This window comes from Theropithecus gelada, chromosome X, assembly GCF_003255815.1.
Source record: "Theropithecus gelada isolate Dixy chromosome X, Tgel_1.0, whole genome shotgun sequence".
Classification (NCBI taxonomy): Eukaryota; Metazoa; Chordata; class Mammalia; order Primates; family Cercopithecidae; genus Theropithecus; species Theropithecus gelada.
The window spans coordinates 9,958,121-9,976,827 of NC_037689.1; the positions used below are offsets into that span (position 1 = coordinate 9,958,121).

Here is an 18,707-nt window from a genome sequence, read left to right on the forward strand (position 1 = left end):
AAAAAAAAAAAAAAGAAAATGTGGCACATATACACCATGGAATACTATGCAGCCATAAAAAAGGATGAGTTTGTGTCCTTTGTAGGGACATGGATGCAGCTGGAAACCATCATTCTCAGCAAACTATCGCAAGAACAGAAAACCAAACACCGCATGTTCTCACTCATAGGTGGGAACTGAACAATGAGATCACTTGGACTCGGGAAGGGGAACACCACACACCGGGGCCTATCACGGGGAGGGGGGAGGGGGAAGGGATTGCATTGGGAGTTATACCTGATGTAAATGACGAGTTGATGGGTGCTGACGAGTTGATGGGTGCAGCACGCCAACATGGCACAGGTATATATATGTAACAAACCTGCACGTTATCCACATGTACCCTAGAACTTAAAGTATAATAAAAAAAAATTTATATATTTTTTCTTTTCTTTTCTTTTTGTTTATTTTGTTTGTTTATTTATTTATTTATTTATTTTTTTGATAGAGAGTTTAGCTCTGTCACCCAGGCTGGAGTGCAGTGGCGTGATCTCAGCTCACCACAACCCCTGCCTCCTGGGTTCAAGTGATGCTCCTGCCTCAGCCTCCCAAGTAACTGGGATTACAGGTAACCACTACCATGCCTGGCTAATTTTTTATTTTTAGTACAGATGGGGTTTCACCATGTTGGCCAGGTTGGTCTCGAACTCCCAACCTCAGAGGATCTGCCTGCCTCGGCCTCCCAAAGTGCTGGGATTATAGGCATGAGCCACCGTGCCCAGTCCATTTAATTATATTTATAGTGGCTGGTCATGCAGTGGCTCAGGCCTGTAATCTCAGCACTTTGGGAGGCTGAGGCAGGTGGATCACCTGAGGTGAGGAGTTTGAGACTAGCCTGGCCAACATGGCAAAACCCCACCTCTACTGAAAATAGAAAAATTAGCCCAGCATTGTGTCAGGCACCTCTAATCCCAGCTACTCAGGAGGCTGAGGCACGAGAATCGCTTGAACCCAGGAGGTGGAGGTTGCAGTGAGCTGAAATCACGCCGCTATACTCCAGCCTGGGCAACAGAGTGAGACCCTGTCTCAAAATATATTTATTTATTTATTTATAACTTCCAATGTAAAGGCATATTTCTTCCATCCAAGGTGTGTGCTATAATTCATTTACTGCATCCCCTTCTGTTGATAATTTAAGTGGTCTTCAAGCTTTTGCCACAATAATACAATAATGAATCTCACATAAAATTATTTTACACATCTTCAGTGATTTCCTTGAGCCTGATTTGTAACAGAATTATATTAACTCTTTCTTAAGAATATCTGGGCCGGGCGCGGTGGCTCAAGCCTGTAATCCCAGCACTTTGGGAGGCCGAGACGGGCGGATCACGAGTTCAGGAGATCGAGACCATCCTGGCTAACACGGTGAAACCCCGTCTCTACTAAAATACAAAAAAAATTAGCCGGGCAAGGTGGTGGGCGCCTGTACTCCCAGCTACTCGGGAGGCTGAGGCAGGAGAATGGCGTGAACCCGGGAGGCGGAGCTTGCAGTGAGCTGAGATCCGGCCACTGCACTCCAGCCTGGGCAACAGAGCCAGACTCCATCTCAAAAAAAAAAAAAAAAAGAATATCTGTTTAAGTATCTGTCATCTACTGTACAAACTATTTTATTTATTTACTTTTTTAGAGACAGGGTCTTGCTCTGTCACACAAGCTATAGTGCAGTGCCACGATCATAGCTCACTGCAACCACCAACTCCTGGCCTCAAGTAATCCTCCTGCCTCAGTCTCCCATAGTGCTGAAAATACAGGCATGAGTCACCACACCCAGCAACTCGGTATAAGCCACTCTGTATAAACTCCTTTTTTAATTAAAAAAAATTTGTTTTCATTTTCTAAGGCAGAGTTTCATTCTGTCCCCCAAGTTGGAGTGCAATGGCATGATCTCGGCTCACTGCAACCTCCGCCTCCCGGGTTCAAGCGATTCTCGTGCCTCAGCCTCCTGAATTGCTGGAACCACAGGCGCCCGCCACCATGCCCGGCTAATTTTTGTATGCGTAGTAGAGACAGAGTTTCACCATGCTTGCCAGGTTGGTCTTGAACTCCTGGCCTCAAGTGATCCACCTGCCTTGGCTTCTCAAAGTGCTGGGATTACAGGCATGAACCACCGTACCCGGCCTGTATGAACTCTTGAGGTCCTACACAAGAGAGATCTGTCTCAATAATCTTTTTTTTTTTTTTTTAATTTTCTGACTGCTTCATTTTTCCTTCATATCAGTAATCTTTGAAGCCTTAGGACCTGGTTCTCACAATATGTTTAATGTTGCTATATGTATATGTGTGTATATATATATTTTGCTGTTAATGCTTAATGTTGCTATATGTATGTGTTTGTATATCTTCCTTCCTTCCCTCCCTCCCTCCCTCCCTCCCTCCCTTCCTTCCTTCCTTCCTCTCTCTCTTTCTTTCTTTCTTTCGAGATAAAGTATCACCCTGTTGCCCAGGCTTTAGTGCTGTGGCCTGATAACCACTCAGTGCATCCTCAACCTCCTGGGCTCAAGCGATCCTTCCCACTCAGCTCTCCAAGTAGCTGGGTCCACAGATGCGTGCCATCACACCCCGCTAATTTTTACATTTTTTTGTAGAGTCAGGGTGTCACTATGTTGCCCAGGGTGGTCTCAAAGTCCTGAGCTCAAACAATCCTCCCACCTAGGCCTCCCAAAGTGCTGGGATTACAGGCGTAAGCCACTAAGCTCGGCACATGTTGCTATATTTTTTAAATATGTATTTAAATGTCTATATTCCCTACTAAACTACAAGTTTATTTTTTTCTTTTTTCTTTTTCTTTTTTTTTTTTTTCTTTTTGAGACTGAGTCTCGCTCTGTAACCCAGGCTGGAGTGTTGAGATCTCAGCTCTGCCTCCCGGGTTCAAGTGATTCTCCTGCCTCAACCTCCTGAGTAGCTGGGATTACAGGCATGTGCCACCACGCCCTGCTAATTTTTGTATTTTCAGTAGAGACAGGGTTTCACCATGTTGGCCAGGCTGGTCTCGGACTACTGACCTCACAAGTGATCCGCCTGCCTCAGCCTCCAAACGTGCTGGGATTACAGGTATGAGCCTGGTCAGTAGGCACTATTTCTTTCTTTCTTTCTTTCTTTTTTTTTCTTTTTTAAGACAGTCTCGCTCTGTCGCCCAGGTTGGAGTGCAGTGGCGGGATCTCGGCTTACTGCAAACTCTGCCTCCCGGGTTCAAGCAATCCTCCTGTCTCAGCCTCCTGAGTAGCTGGGACTACAGGTGCCACCACCAGCCCGGCTAATTTTTGTATTTTTAGTAGAGACAGGGTTTCACCATATGAGTCAGGCTGGTCTCAAAGTCCTGACCTCAGGTGATCCACCAGCCTAGGCCTCCCAAAATGCTAGGATTACAGGCATGAGCTACCACGCCCGGCCAGTAGGCACTTTATGTCTATTATTTACTATTGTAGACAACTGACACTCCTTCCCCCACCCCCGACCCTGACTTTTTCTTTTTTAGAGACGGGGTCTCGCTCTGTCACCCATGCTGGAATGCAGTGGCGCGATAAGAGCTAAGTGCAGCCTCGAACTCCCGGGCCTCAGGCCATCCTCCTGCCTCAGCCTGCGGGCTAAATGAAACTACAGGTGCACGCCACCACACCTGGCTGATTATTTCTAAATGATTTACTTCATCAACACTTCCCACATGAGTAGGGCACACAGTAGGCGCTCCATAAATACTTGTCTAACGCCTACACGAAGGAATCAATGCCTGGCAAGAATGAATCCACCTTCCACCATGCCTACCTCGCTAAAAACTACATTTCCGGCCGGGCGTGGTGGCTTACGCCTGTAGTCCCAGCACTGTGGGAGGCCGAGGCAGGCGGATCACGAGGTCAGGAGATGGAGACTATCCTGGCTAACACGGTGAAACCCGTCTCTACTAAAAATACAAAAATTAGCCGGGCGTGGTGGCGCATGCCTGTAGCCTCAGCTACTCGGGAGGCTGCAGCAGGAGAATCGCTTGAACCCGGGAGGCAGAGGTTGCAGTGAGCCGAGATCACGCCACTGCACTCCAGCCTGGGCAACAGAGCAAGACTCCATCTTTAAAAAAAAAAGAAACAAAAACAAAACAAAACAAAAAAAACTACATTTCCCTGTGCACTTGGCGCGACGCACTCCCACGACGTTTGAAAGAGCTACAATTACTTCCCACGGCCCCTTACCGCCCCCTTCCGCCGGTGCCACAGTGGTTGATGGGAAGGTAGTTTTTACGCACTTTGGCCGGCCCCTAGCGATCTGAACCCAAACTAAATTTCCCAGCAAGCAGCGCGCGGGCCTGGGAAAAGGGGCAAGATGGCTGACTCCGAAGAGGGTGTTTTGCCGCTGACGGCTGCTTCCACTGCCCCAATTTCATTCGGCTTCACTCGCACGTCCGCACGGAGGCGGCTGGCCGACTCGGGAGACGGCGCGAGGCCATCTCCGGAGGAGAAGGATTTCTTGAAAACCGTGGAAGGGAGGGAGCTGCAGAGGTGACGCGCCGGGTCTTTCACACCTTGGAAATCGCTGCGGTGGGCGTAAGCGGGAGGGAGGAATCTCACTCAGTCGTTTGTCTTGGTGACAGTGACCTGTTAAGCCTGAAGCACAGCCTGAGTAAATTCGTGGAGGCCAGAAGGCTGGAGTTTATAGGAGGGGTGGGGAAATTGGGCCTGATAGCCGTGGGAATTGCGAAGAGAGGATGTATTACTGAGAAGAAGTGTCTTTAGGACTTGAGGACACTGAGGTGTGTGCGTTCTGGGAGAAGGAAAGAATGAGAAAATGACAGGACCTGCTAGTGTCTCAGCTGAAGTGGTGGGGCTTCTCTGATATGGGGAACGGGATGGAGCGGCAGATTCAGGTTGATGGAGGCCACCATCAGCTTAATGGGGAGAGGAGAGTCTGAGGGAGGGATTTCCAGAAGAGAATCAGGCATCTGGGAAGCTGTTTGGGAACCTGGAGCTAGGGAGGGTCTAGGCTGAAGATAGTGATTTGTGGGCCATTGTGGAAGCCGGTCTTGAGTTAAACAGAGAGTCCAGGACTTATTTCTCGAAGGCACTGACATTTACGAGTTGGGGGCACTGGGGGAGATAATCCAAAGAATGCACGATCAGAGAGGTACAGGAGATCCAGACATGGAGTAGAGAAGGCATGGTCTGTGGGGCTGGGGTGAGTTTGGCTCTCGTGTTTTCTCTGAATAAAGGAGTGTGACCCACTGACACTGCCATTCTCCCAACCCCACCCCTCTGTGTCCACATCAGTGTGAAGCCCCAGGAATCCCCCAAGGAACTCATCATCCCTTTGATCCAGAATGGCCATCGCAGGCAGTCACCAGCCCGGCCCCCTGGGCCATCCACAGATACTGAGGCCTTGGCAGATGGGGTGCTGTCCCAGGCTGTGAAGGAGCTCATTGAGGGTGAGTGATGCCCCTTTACCCTTCCCCAGTGAAGGAAGAAGATGAAGAAGGTGGAAGGATAGAGTGGGACTTCATTGCTCCCTCCTATTCTTCCCTTAGAATCCAAGAAGTCTCTGGAAGAGAGAGAGAATGCGGGTGTCGACCCCACGCTTGCTATCCCCATGATCCAGAAAGGATGCACCCCCAGCGGGGAAGGGGCAGACAGCGAACCCCGGGCAGAGACAGTGAGCTGGCCCCTTGTCCCCCTCCTGCCCCAGCCTGTCTTTGCCCTGTCTGCCAGGCTGTGTCCCTGCACATAGCAGGGAAAGTCTGTGTGTGCTAGAGGCCCGCCACCTGTCCTTTCTCCTGTCATCCTTTTTGGAAGCATTACCAAATGAATCTGGATATCTGGATGCTAAAAACGTACTTGAATCCTAGGATTATCTGAATGAGGTGTGCAGCAAAGGGAACAGGAAATGTAAAGGCCCTGAAGGTAGACACTGCCTAGAGTGTTTGCGGAACACCAAGGAGACCAGTGTGACTGAAGTGGAATGAGTGAGGGGAAGGGATAGTAGACGAAGTCAGAAAGGAGATGGGGGTACTAGACAAGGCAGGGCCTTGTAGGCCATTGTGAGGACTTTGGCTTTTACTCTGAGTGGGATGAGAGCCTGGGCAAGCCCTGAGCATAGATGAAATATGATTTATGATTTGACAGCATCCCTCTGGCTGCTGTGAACAGACTCATTAGTGAAGGTGGAAGCAAGGGGATGAGTAGTCCAGGCTAGAGATGCTGGGGACTTAGATCAGAGTGGTCTGGAAGGATAAGTAGGGTTTAGTGAGAGGGAAGAACAGAGTGAGTGTTCCTGTTGGTAGTAACAGCCCAAGCAATGGCATAGTGGCAGAAAATCGATGTGTGTGTCCATCAGTGAGGCAACATGTGGTGTGTCTGGAGTGAATGGGAAGGAGTGATGATGGAAGGTGACAAGAGGAGATGTGAGAGGCGTGTCTACAGGAGTAACCAAGTCTGTCTTTCATACCCACAGACCTGACTTTTCACCTCTTCTTTCATAAATTTCTTGCATTGCTTCTTTGGAGTCTAGTTCTCCTACAGCCCCAGAACACTCTCTTTCAACTGAACTGTTCTCTTCAGCCTTCAGATGTGCTCTGATTTCCTTCAACTTTTTTTTGTTTGTTTGTTTTTTGTTTTTTGAGACAGAGTCTTGCCCTGTGGCCCAGGCTAGAGTGAAGTGGTATGATCTCGGCTCACTGCAACCTCCCGCTCCCGGGATCAAGCGATTCTCCTGCCTCAGCCTCCCAAGTAGCTGGGATTACAGACACGTGTCACTACCGCCTGGCTAGTTTTTGTATTTTTAGTAGAAACAAGGTTTCGCCACGTTGGTCAGGCTGGTCTTGAACTCCTGACTTCAGGTGATCTACCCACCTTGGCCTCCCAGAGTGCTGGGATTACAGGCATGATTCACTGTGCCCAGCTCCTTCATCTTTAAAGAAAAAAAAGATCCTCACTTCCCTCTTCATCCTTTCATCCTGTTCCAGCTTTAACCTCATTCCTCTAATTTTTCCCTCTATAAACCTCCTCCTGCAGCTTTATACATATCAGGTGACCAAAAATTCCATCCATCCTTCCTCTCACTCAGCATAAAAACCTTGGAGTCGGCCGAGCCTGTAATCCCAACACTTTGGGAGGGTGAGGTGGGCGGATCACCTGAGATCAGGAGTTCGAGACCAGCCTGAGCAACATGGCGAAACCCCATCGCTAGTAAAAATACAAAAATTAGCCGGGCATGGTGGAACATGTCTGTAATCACAGCTACTCAGGAGGCTGAGGCAGGAGAATCGCTTGAAACCAGGAGACTGATGTAGCAGTGAGCTGAGATTGTGCAACTGCACTCCAGCCTGGGCAACAGAGCAAGACTTCATCTCAAGAAAAAAAAAAAGAAAGAAAGAAAAAGAAAACCTTGGAGTCATCCTCAATTCCCCTCTTTATTTCATGCCCCATACACTCTGCCAGCACAATCCTTCATCTTTTTTCAAAATGACACCCAGAACTGACCACTTCTCACCGCCACCAGCATCTTTCATCTGGACTATTAGAGTAATTTCCTCACTGGTCCCTCTTATGGCTCCCACCTGGCTCAGGGTCCTCTGACTCCTGCCCAGCTCTCCTGATTTGATGTCTTCCCCACCCTTCTCTGCTCTCTACTCTCACTATCTCCATTTCAGTCATGGTGACTTTTACCCCTCACACATACCAAGCCTTGTCCAGCCTCAGGGCCTTTGCTGTAACTGTGCTTTCAGCTCGGGACACTTTCTTCTCATATCCTCATGGCTCCCTCTGCTATCATTTCCTGATCTCTGCTTAAATGTCAACCCAGAGGCACTCCCTCTCCATCCCTCTGCATCTTCTTACCCTGCTTTCTTGTTCTTTACGTCACCACCTGACATATCATGTTTTCTGGGTTTTATTTATAGTATGTCTCCACAACTAGATCAGAAGCTCTGCAAGGGTAGGGGTTTTTGTCTGTTTGGTTCACAGCTTTATCCCCAGTACCTAGAACAGTACTTGCCATAGACTAGGTGCTTTCTATTTGTTGAAGGACTGAACATGGAGGAGTACAGTGAGGGATGGAAAGAGGAAATCAAAACACCCTTGAGCTGATTGGAAAAGATGCGTAGCAGGTCTCCCAGTGGGTGGCAGCAAGTGCACTTCAAACAGAGGACCCAGTGTAAGCAAAGCCTGACCCTCCTTCCTCTACCTGAACCTGTAGGTGCCAGAGGAGGCTAATTATGAGGCGGTCCCCGTGGAGGCCTATGGGCTGGCCATGCTGCGGGGCATGGGCTGGAAACCTGGCGAGGGCATCGGCCGCACCTTCAATCAGTGAGTTCTGGGATAGGGGCGAGGGGACAGACAGATCAGGCTGCAATCAAGATCCCCAGGGTCACTGCCAAACCAGAACCACACCAGGCAGGGAGGGAGGATACATTATCGCCCTAACTAATTCAGTAGCCCCTTCCACTACTGTTTTAAACTCCCATTTGCCCTTTGAAACTCTAATAGAATCCCATTTATATAAAGTCTGCCTCTAGGGACATCAATTTCTTCATGTGAAAAATGGGGGTAGTAGTACTGACTTCACAGGTCTGTTGTGAGAGTTAAATGAAATTATACACATAGGCCAGGTAGTGGCTCATGCCTGTAATCCCAGCATTTTGGGAGACTGAGGCAGGAGGATCACTTAACCCCAGGAGTTTGAGACTGGCCTGGGCAACATAGGGAGGCCCCATCTCTACAAAAGATTAATTAATTTTAAGAAAAGAAATTAGGCCGGGCGCGGTGGATCAAGCCTGTAATCCCAGCACTTTGGGAGGCCGACAAGGGCGAATCACGAGGTCAGGAGATTGAGACCATCCTGGCTAACAGGGTGAAACCCCGTCTCTACTAAAAAATACAAAAAACTAGCCGGGCAAGGTGGCGGGCGCCTGTAGTCCCAGCTACTCCGGAGGCTGAGGCAGGAGAATGGCCTAAACCCGGGAGGCGGAGCTTGCAGTGAACTGAGATCCGGCCACTGCTCTCCAGCCTGGGCTACAGAGCGAGACTCCGTCTCAAAAAAAAAAAAAAAAAGAAATTAGAGCCAGGTGCAGTGCCTCGTGCCTGTAATCCCAGCACTTTGGGAGGCTGAGGCGGGTGGATCACAAGGTCTGGAGATCAAGACCATCCTGGCTAACACGGTGAAAGCCCATCTCTGCTTAAAAAAAAATACAAAAAATTAGCCGGGCATGGTGGCGGGTGCCTATAGTCCCAGCTACTCAGGAGGCTGAGGCAGGAGAATGGCGTGAACCCAGGAGGTGGAGCTTGTAGTGAACCGAAATCGCACCACTGCACTCCAGCCTGGGCGACAGAGTGACATGCCATCTCAAAAAAAAAAAAAAAAAAAAAAGATAAAGAAATTATATACGTAAAGCACATACAGTAGGCCCTGACCCCAAGAAAGCGTAGACTAAACATTTGCTATTGTCATGCAGACTTACAACCCTTTCTTTGCAATTGCAAACTCAAGAATTGTGAAAACCAAACATTTTTTTCATAACCCATTGGCAGCCAACTATGACCTGAATTGGCGTTGAGTTTTTTTTTTTTGTTTTGTTTTGAGATGGAGTCTCTGTCTGTCACCCAGGCTGGGATGCAGTGGTGCAATCTCAGCTCGCTGCAACCTCTACCTCCTGAGTTCAAGTGATTCTCCTGCCTCAGCCTCCTGAGTAGCTGAGATTACAGGAATGCACCAGCACGCCTGGTTAATTTTTGTATGTTTAGAAGAGATGAGGTTTCCCCATGTTGGCCAGGCTGGTCTTGAACTCCTGACCTTAGGTGATCTGCCAACCTCAGTCTCCCAAAGTGCTGGGATTACAGGCATGAGCCACTGTGCCCAACCATGTTGAGTTTTTATAGTCCATTTCTCCTGCTTGGTGTGAATATTCATATGATTTCCCCTGTAGAAATAGTATATTTGGTTACAGTGATCTGCCTCTGATCTCACTGTAGATATTATGTAATAGATGGTGTATACAGCATGTTATTAGGTCGAACCAAATGAAATTGCTGTTTCTGTAGGTCAAAAACAGTCCTAATATGAGATCGGAAAGGGCAACCTTGAAAATATCGATGGGGGCCAGACACGGTGACTCACACCTGTAATCCTAGCACTATGGGAGGCCAAAGAGGGCGGATCAGCTGAGGTCAGGAGTTCGAGACCAGCCTGACCAACATGGTGAAACCCTGTCTCTACTAAAAATACAAAATTAGCCAGGCATGGTGGCATGCTCCTGTAACCCCAGCAACTTGGGAGGCTGAGGCAGGAGAGTCGCTTGAACCCAGGAGGCGGAGGTTGCATTGAGCCGAGATTGAGCCATTGTACTCCACCCTGGATGGCAAGAGCAAAACTCCGTCTCCAAAAAAAAAAGAAAAGAAAATGTCAATGGTGGGGATGGGGGTTTGGGCAGGGAGAGGAGGTAAATAAGGTGTTGAAGACTATTGCATCCTCTCCAACAAACCCATGTTCTCCCTGCAGAGTAGTGAAGCCCCGTGTCAACTCACTGAGGCCCAAGGGGTTAGGGCTGGGTGCCAACCTGACTGAGGCCCAGGCCTTGACCCCCACCGGCCCCTCCCACATGCCAAGGCCAGATGAGGAGCAAGAGAAGGATAAGGAAGATCAGCCTCAAGGGCTGGTGCCAGGAGGAGCTGTGGTGGTTCTTTCTGGCCCTCACCGAGGCCTCTATGGGAAGGTAAGGAACCAAGATATCCCGGGATCCCAAAACAGGCAGTAGGGAAGGTTGATCCGAGGGTCAGATGGAGGAATAATTGGGTTTGAGGTAGAAAGGCTGGGAGTCCTAGTCTTTTAGGTCTGCTTGGCCCACTGCCTCACTCAGTAACCCGGGACCACTTGCTGGCCTTTGTGAGCCTCAGTTCCCAGCTAAAAGGAAGAGAGTGCCATATGCCACAAGTCCCTGAGGATTAAATGCTTAAAGGATCCAAGGAAGCCCCACAGTCAGTTGAGGGAGACACAGGAACCAGACCTAGTCCCACTTCTTAGGGATCAGAGTCTGGTTGGGGAGACAGAGGAAGCAGGCCTCTTAGAGGTAAGGGATTGACATCTTGGTCCTAGGAATGTGGGTGGAGTCCACAACCCCTACCTGACTTCTTCCCCTCAACACTTTAGGTGGAAGGCCTCGATCCTGACAATGTTCGGGCCATGGTTCGTCTGGCTGTGGGGAGCCGGGTGGTGACTGTTAGTGAGTACTGCCTGCGGCCTGTCTCCCAGCAGGAGTTTAACAAGAACACCTTGGACCTCAGTGAGTGAGCCTCTTGTAGAGCTAGGGGAGTTGACGACGCATTCCTAGGGGTGGCAGGGCCTGGCTCATGGAGTGGTTTTAGATCTGCAGCAGGGAGGGGCAGCAGTGTGCCTGGCAGGTATGACTTCCAATCAGAGGTCAGGAGGTGAGAATGGGCGTAAGTGACTTACTCCATTTGATTGGAGAAAGGTCGATGTCATACCCCTGGGTCTGTAGCCTGTCTCTGAGTGGGAAGAAACAGGTGCAGAAAGCAGTTCCTACCCTCGAGATCTTTGTCCATTTGGGGTGATGAACCTCTCTTTTACTAGGGAGTGAGAACTGCTAGAATTAGGGTGTGACCGAGAAGGAAGGAATTCTAGGCAGACAGAACAGTACAGGCGAAGGCATTTCAGTAGGATGGGGCAGTTTGGCAAATGGGTACAGACAGAGCTTTCCGGGAATCTCTAGTCGACACTAGGTGAGCATTGTTGGTGTGGGCTAGGTCAGCTGTGGGAGGGTTCCTGAAGGAAGCTGAAATGGTTGAGAGGTCGGGGAGAGGCATTCTACTAGCAAATGCATGAGGGGTGAGAGGGGTACTTTGGCAGGTGGGAGGTGGCTCTAGGCTGAGACATGGCCTTGGAAGGAAAGGGCAGTGAGACACTGAGGCTCTGTCCTGGTTCTCGTAACCTCTTGAACAGGCCAGGTGAGCAAAACTTCCTTCCCCAGGGCAACAGAATGGAACTGCCTCATCACGGAAGACCCTCCGGAATCAAGAACTCCACGTCCAGCAGGACAACTCAGAGAGGAAGCGGAAACACCTTCCAGACCGGTGGGACTCTGAGCATATGGGAGGGGTCAAGAGGGCAGGGCTGTGGGTAGGCTCGAGCAGCCCGGGAAGGCTTCCAAGGCAAGGCAGGCTCATAGAAGGAACTGGGAACTGCATTGTGGGTGGGTTTCATAGCATAGGCAAAGGGAGGGCAACTGTAAAGTGCATCTGATGAAGAGCTAAGCCTGATGCTTGGACCTTCTCCACAGACTGGATGGGCCTGCAGCCAAGAGTGAGAAAGCAGCCCCCAGGAGTCAGCACTGGTTGCACAGGGACCTGCGCGTGCGGTTTGTGGACAAGATGTACAAAGGAGGCCAATATTACAACACCAAGGTGGGAACCCTGCAGCTTGAGTCCCCTTCCCCTCCTCCAGGGACTGGGCCCCCCTACCTCTCTAAAATCTCACATCCCCCTGACCTGTATCCCCAGATGATAATTGAAGATGTCCTAAGCCCAGATACCTGTGTATGTCGGACAGATGAAGGCCGAGTCCTGGAAGGTGAGTTTGAGTGATGGCAGCTGGAGGTTGATCAAGAAGAGTGTCTTAGGCCCAGAGCGTGGCCCAGGCAAAGCTGGGAGGTTGGGCAGAGTTCAGGTATTTTGCAAGGCCTAGCATCCTCTTATAGAACATTAGACACTTCCATGATGGTGGTTATCTTGAGCCTCACTCCACTCTCCCAGTCTGTCAGGTTTTCTTTTTCTTTCTTTTTTTTGGGGGGGACAAAGTCTTGCTCTGTCACCAAGGCTGGAGTTCAGTGGCGTGATCTCGGCTCACTGCAACCTCCACCTCCCGGTTCAAGCAATTCTTCTGCCTCAGCCTCCTGAGTAGCTGGGATTATAGGCAAGCGTCACCACACCTGGCCAATTTTTGTGTTTTTAGTAGAGATGGAGTTTCACCATGTTGGCCATGCTGGTCTTGAACTCCTGACCTCAAGCAATCCTCCTGCCTCAGCCTCCCAAAGTGCTGGGATTACAAGCGTGAGCCACTGCACCCAGCCTCCGGTCTGTCAAATTAGCATGGAAATTACTATTTCTTCCTCTTGTGATTGGTGCCTTAGTGAAGGGATGTGTAGTGAGCTCTCAGTGCAGGGCAGGGGTTAAAACATGCCCACAATAAAAAGTGCCTGTTGTTATCACCACCACCATATAGACATGCTCCTTTTATTACAGTGATTTTTGGAAACTACTCCTTAGGCTTCTTCGTCTGTGAAATGGATGTGGTGGGACTCCATCTGTCAACAGGTGTAGAGTGGTTCCAGGGAATACAGGAAAGGCCCTTCCTTTTTTTTTTTTTTTTTTTTTTGAGACACAGTTTTGCTCTGTCACCCAGGCTGGAGTGCAGTGGCGTGATCTCGGCTCACTGCAACCTCCACCTCCTGGGTTCAAACAATTCTTCTGCCTCAGCCTCCTGAGTAGCTGGGACTACAGGTGCCCACCACCACACCCAGCTAATTTTTGTATTTTTAATAGACAGGTTTTCACCATATTGACCAGGCTGGTCTCGAACTCCTGACCTTGTGATCCCCCTGCCTCAGCCTCCCAAAGTGCTGGGATTATAGGCATGAGCTGGAGTGCTGTGACACCATCATGGATCACAGCCACCTCAAATTCCTGGTTTCAAGCCATCCTCTCACCTCATCCTCCTAAGTAGCTGGGACTGCAGACACTCACCACCACGCCTGGCTAATTTTAAAATTTTTGTAGTCTGGGTGCAGTGGCTCATGCCCGTAATCCCAGCACTTTGGGAGGCCGAGGAGGATGGATCACCTGAGGTCAGGAGTTCGAGACCAGCCTGACCAACATGTCGAAACCCCGTCTCTACTAAAAATACAAAATTAGCCAAGCACAGTAGTGGGCACCTGTAATCCCAGCTACTCAGGAGGCTGAGGCAGGAGAATCGTTTAAACCCAGGAGGTGGAGGTTGCCGTGAGCCGAGATCATACCATTGCACTCCAGCCTGGGCAACAAGAGCCAAACTTGGTCTCAAAAAACAAAAAAAAAAAAAGAAAAATTTTAGAGACAAGGTCTGACCATCTTGCCCAGGTTGGTCTCCAACTCCTGGGCTCAAACGATCCTCCCACCTCAGCCTCCCAAAGTGCTGGGACTACAGGTGTGAGCCATCACGCCTGGCCAGGAAAGGCCCTTGTGACAGGACGCTGGCTGGGCTGGTCCTTGCTGTGGGCCTCACTCCCCTCTCCCTTATCTGTAGGCCTGAGGGAAGACATGCTGGAGACCCTGGTTCCCAAGGCAGAGGGTGACCGTGTGATGGTCGTGCTGGGCCCACAGGCTGGAAGGGTGAGTCTCAGACCTGGCAGTAGAGGTTTGTGGGTCGTTCAGCGCCTGTCCCAGGGTCTAGGCTAGCCTCGTTGATTCCACTTCACCTCTGTTCCAGGTGGGACATTTGCTGAGCCGGGACAGAGCACGGAGCCGGGCTTTGGTGCAACTGCCAAGAGAAAATCAGGTGGTGGAGCTTCACTACGATGCCATCTGCCAGTACATGGGCCCTAGTGACACAGATGATGACTGACCCATGGGACTCCTCCCATCCCCCAGGCTGGTACCAGTTCTGTACCATATGAGAAAGTTGCCTTCAAGAAGGTGGGAAGATCATTGTTCCATCCTCTACTTCTGGTGCAGTCCTGGGACAAGGACAAGGGAAAGGGATGGGTGAACCAGTAGGGAAGCTAGAAACAAACCCAAGGTTTACCAAAATTTATGGTGTAATAAAAACCATTTCAAGTACTTAATAGAAAGATGAAATCATAAGTGGTATGATGAGCTGCGAGTTAAGGTGGGAACTGAGTTGACTGAGGTGGGAACCATTTCATTTTTCAGCCTTACTTTTCTGCTCAGGGTACAGGACAAGTTAAAGGACTCATTTGATTGTGAGCTCACTCTTGGAATATAGAAACTATGAGCTTCGGCACAATGGTGCATGCCTGTAATCCTAACACTTTAGGTGGCTGAGGTGGTTGGATCACTTGAGCCCAGGAGTTCAAGACCAGACTGGGCAACAAGGCGAAACACTGTCTCTACTAAAAGTACAAAAATACAAAAAATTATCAAGGTGTGATGGTGCACACCTATAATCCTAGCTACTCAGGAGGCTAAGGCAAGAGAATCGCTTGAACCCAGGAGGCAAAGGTTGCAGTGAGCCCAGATTGCGCCACTGCACTCCAGCCCGGGGGACAGTTAGACTCTGTCTTAAAAAAAAATCTTTTTTTTGTTTGTTTGTTTTTTTGAGACGGAGTCTCGCTCTGTAGCCCAGGCTGGAGTGCAGTGGCCGGATCTCAGCTCACTGCAAGCTCCGCCTCCCGGGTTCACGCCATTCTCCGGCCTCAGCCTCCTGAGTAGCTGGGACTACAGGCGCCCGCCACCTCGCCCGGCTATTTTTTGTATTTCTTAGTAGAGACGGGGTTTCACTGTGTTAGCCAGGATGGTCTCGATCTCCTGACCTCGTGATCCGCCCATCTCGGCCTCCCAAAGTGCTGGGATTACAGGCTTGAGCCACCGCGCCCGGCCAAAAAAAAATCTTTAGCTGCTGTGGAATCTGAAATATTATATCTCTGAACAACTTCCTGAGCAAGAACTCTAGCAACTAGCAGCAGAGTATGCTTTCACTCTCAGTTTAGAGCAGGACCCCCAGAGAATATGCTGAGCCTGGGGTGTTCCTCTGTTGCCCAGACCGGAGTGCAGTGGTGCAATCATAGCTCACAGCAGCATTGACCTCCTGGGCTCAAGCGATCTTCCCGTCTCAGCCTCCCAAAGTGCTGGGATTATAGGCACTGGATTGAGCCACTGCGCCTGGTCTCTGGCTTGTATTTTTTTAATCATAGGGAGGATGTTCCCAACTTCTCATGTCCAGTAGTCCATTTCCTATGCTTTATGCACTTCACTCTGTCGAGGAGGCCTCCTCCGTTCTCCAATCATAATAAACCAGACTTGGTAGCACCTTTGAGAAGGGCTAAAGCTCCCCAGGGAATGGCACTGGGGCTCTGTCTCTGCCCTGTAACACCACATAACCCAGCCACTTCAGACACCTTCCATCTTCTCCCTGTGCCACAATGCTAAAGTAGATATCAGCTTCAGATTTCCTGGAATTCATCTTTCTCCTAAGCCTACGCTTGAAAATGGGGCCCAAAGTTCTTGAATATGGCCCTTTGTCCAGAACACCTAGCTCCAGCCAGAGCTCCTGGTCTCCCCTGACAAGCCACTGGGGCTTTTTCTGCTTTGCCTTGAAAGGAGCCCTGCTGATCCCCATTTTGAGGACAGGGTTCCTTACATTCAGGGAAATGTGGACAATATAAGGAGGCTTTCCTAATCTGCCCCTTGTTCACTGTGCACAAACAAAGCCTTGTATCTGAAGACGCTTTGAATATGTGCAGTGTTCTCTCAGCTTGCTGCCTGGCACCTGCCTGCTGCCAAAGTTGCTCTTGCAGCAGTGGTTACTGCAGCAACGGCTTCTGTGAGCCTGAGAATTCTCTACAGACCCCTCAGAAGCTGGGGACTGTGACCTGTACAATTTGTCCAGACTGGCTTTTTTCACATCACAGGGATTGAGCAAGATGTAGATTAAAAGGCATCTGCCTGTTCTGCCAAGCCTCCAGAAGTTTCCACAGCAGGGAGTTGCTTCTGTTAAAATGTGCCCAGACACCAAGCCTTGAATTTGTAGCAGCAGACTCAGGAAGCAGTTTCTTTGCCTTTTGGAGAGAAGTCAATTATTGAGGTGATGGGGGTTGCTGCCGGGGCTGTGTTTGGTGGCAGATATGGACAGGTCAGCTCTTTTTTTTTTTTTTTTTTAATTTTTTAAAATAATTTTTTATTTTAAATATAATAGAGACAAGATCTCACTATATTGCTCAGGCTGGTCTTGAACTCCTGGACTCAAGTGATCTTCCCATCTTGGCCTTCCAAAGTTCTAGGATTGTAGGCATGAGCCACCGCACTCGCCCTCAGCTCTTTTTTTTTTTTTGAGACAGAGTCTTGCTCTATCGCCCAGGCTGGAATGCAGTGGCGTGATCTCGGCTCAGTGCAACCTCCACCTCCCAGGTTCAAGTTATTCTCCTGCCTCAGCCTCCTCAGTAGCTGGGACTACGGGCGCATGCCACCATGCCCGGCTAATTTTTGTATTTTTAGTAGAGACGGGGTTTCACCATGTTGGTCAGGCTGATCTCAACCTCCTGACCTCGTGATCCGCCCACCTCGGCCTCCCAAAGAGCTGGGATTACAGACTTGAGCCACCACGCCCGGCCTCAGCTTTCTTTTCTAACATTCCTTCCTCAGTCAAGAGAATGCTCCCGTCTACTCCCACACTGAGGCCGCCTCTTCATCTCCATGTCTGCAGCACCATGCAGAGGGATGAAGTATCCAACAGCTTCTAAAGCTATCTAAGTAGGGGTGGGTCCTCACCAAGTCCCCTATCACCCCAATTCATTCAACAAACATCTCGAGCCCCTACTGAATGCCAAATACCATCCTGCATGCTTGGGGAACCATATGGACTAAATCACTTAATATCAAGATCCTACTATATGCCAGGCAGCATCCTGGGTACCGAGTATGGAGCTACAAACAAAACAAAGATCCTTGCCCTTGTGGGGCTGACATTCCACTGATGCTGAGACAGTGAGCAATAAGCAGAAGTAAGTGATGGAGGATGTTACAAGAAGCTAAGAACCATGGGGGAAAGGGGCAGTATTAATAGGGTGGCCACGGAAAGCCTTAGGGAGAAGGTGACATTAAGCAAAGGTATTAAGGAAGTAAGGGACAGTCATGCAGCTATCTGGGGAAAGCAGTCTAGGCAAGGGAAATGAAGTGCAAAGGCCCTGTGGTAGCACTGTTGCTAGTGTGTGTGAGGAACGGCCGGGAGGCTGGTGTGGCTGCAGGGGAGTAAGTGAGGGAGAAGGTGGTAGGAGATCAGGTCAGGGAGATCCTGTAGTGCTGTAAGGTCAGTCCACTGGGACTACTGTGGCTTTTGTTCTGACTAAAGTAGAAATCATGAGAAGCCTCCATGTAGCCACTGCTAAAGACTGCCAGTTGGGCCGGGCGCGGTGGCTCAAGCCTGTAATCCCAGCACTTTGGGAGGCCGAGGCGGGTGGATCACGAGGTCAGGAGATCGAGACCATCCTGGCTAACATGGTGAAACCCCGTCTCTACTAAAAATACAAAAAAAAAAAACTAGCCGGGCGTGGTGACGGGCGCCTGTAGTCCTAGCTACTCGGAGGCTGAGGCGGGAGAATGGCGTGAGCCCGGGAGGTGGAGCTTGCAGTGAGCCGAGATCGCGCCACTGCACTCCAGCCTGGGGGACAGAGCGAGACTCCGTCTCAAAAAAAAAAAAAAAGACTGCCAGTTGACAACTCCCGCTTGCCATACACCCCCCACCGTGTGCACACAGAACCACACTAAATACATTTGTTCCTCTAGTGCTTTGGCCAATCTAGCTGATTTCCATTTTTGGGAACAGATTTTCCCGTTAGATGTCCAGTAAGGCTTCCTTTTTTTTTTTTGAGACAGGGTCTCACTCTGTCTCCCAGGCTGATTGTGCAGGGACACGATCATGGCTCACGGTAGCCTTGATCTCCTGGGCTCAAGCAATCTTCCTGCCTCCCGAGT

The 18,707-nt window shown here is 49.8% G+C and overlaps 1 protein-coding gene across 1 annotated transcript; it reads left to right on the top strand.

Moving 5' to 3' along the window:
* Positions 1–4,271: 4,271 nt before the first annotated feature.
* On the top strand, positions 4,272–14,848 carry GPKOW (G-patch domain and KOW motifs). Its single transcript, XM_025371912.1, has 11 exons — positions 4,272–4,526; positions 5,292–5,446; positions 5,546–5,670; positions 8,212–8,321; positions 10,510–10,723; positions 11,158–11,290; positions 11,996–12,098; positions 12,305–12,428; positions 12,525–12,594; positions 14,305–14,390; positions 14,488–14,848. The coding sequence occupies exons 1-11, from the start codon at positions 4,351–4,353 to the stop codon at positions 14,620–14,622; spliced, it is 1,431 nt and encodes a 476-aa protein (XP_025227697.1). The 5' UTR covers positions 4,272–4,350; the 3' UTR covers positions 14,623–14,848.
* The last annotated feature ends 3,859 nt before the right edge of the window (positions 14,849–18,707 follow it).

Excerpts from the sequence above, each read along its gene's own strand:
- GPKOW (XM_025371912.1), top strand. The coding sequence starts at position 4,351 with ATGGCTGACTCCGAAGAGGGTGTTTTGCCGCTGACGGCTGCTTCCACT. Across the intron at positions 4,527-5,291 it reads GAAGGGAGGGAGCTGCAGAG|TGTGAAGCCCCAGGAATCCC; the intron begins GTGACGCGCCGG and ends TGTCCACATCAG. Across the intron at positions 14,391-14,487 it reads TGGGCCCACAGGCTGGAAGG|GTGGGACATTTGCTGAGCCG; the intron begins GTGAGTCTCAGA and ends CCTCTGTTCCAG.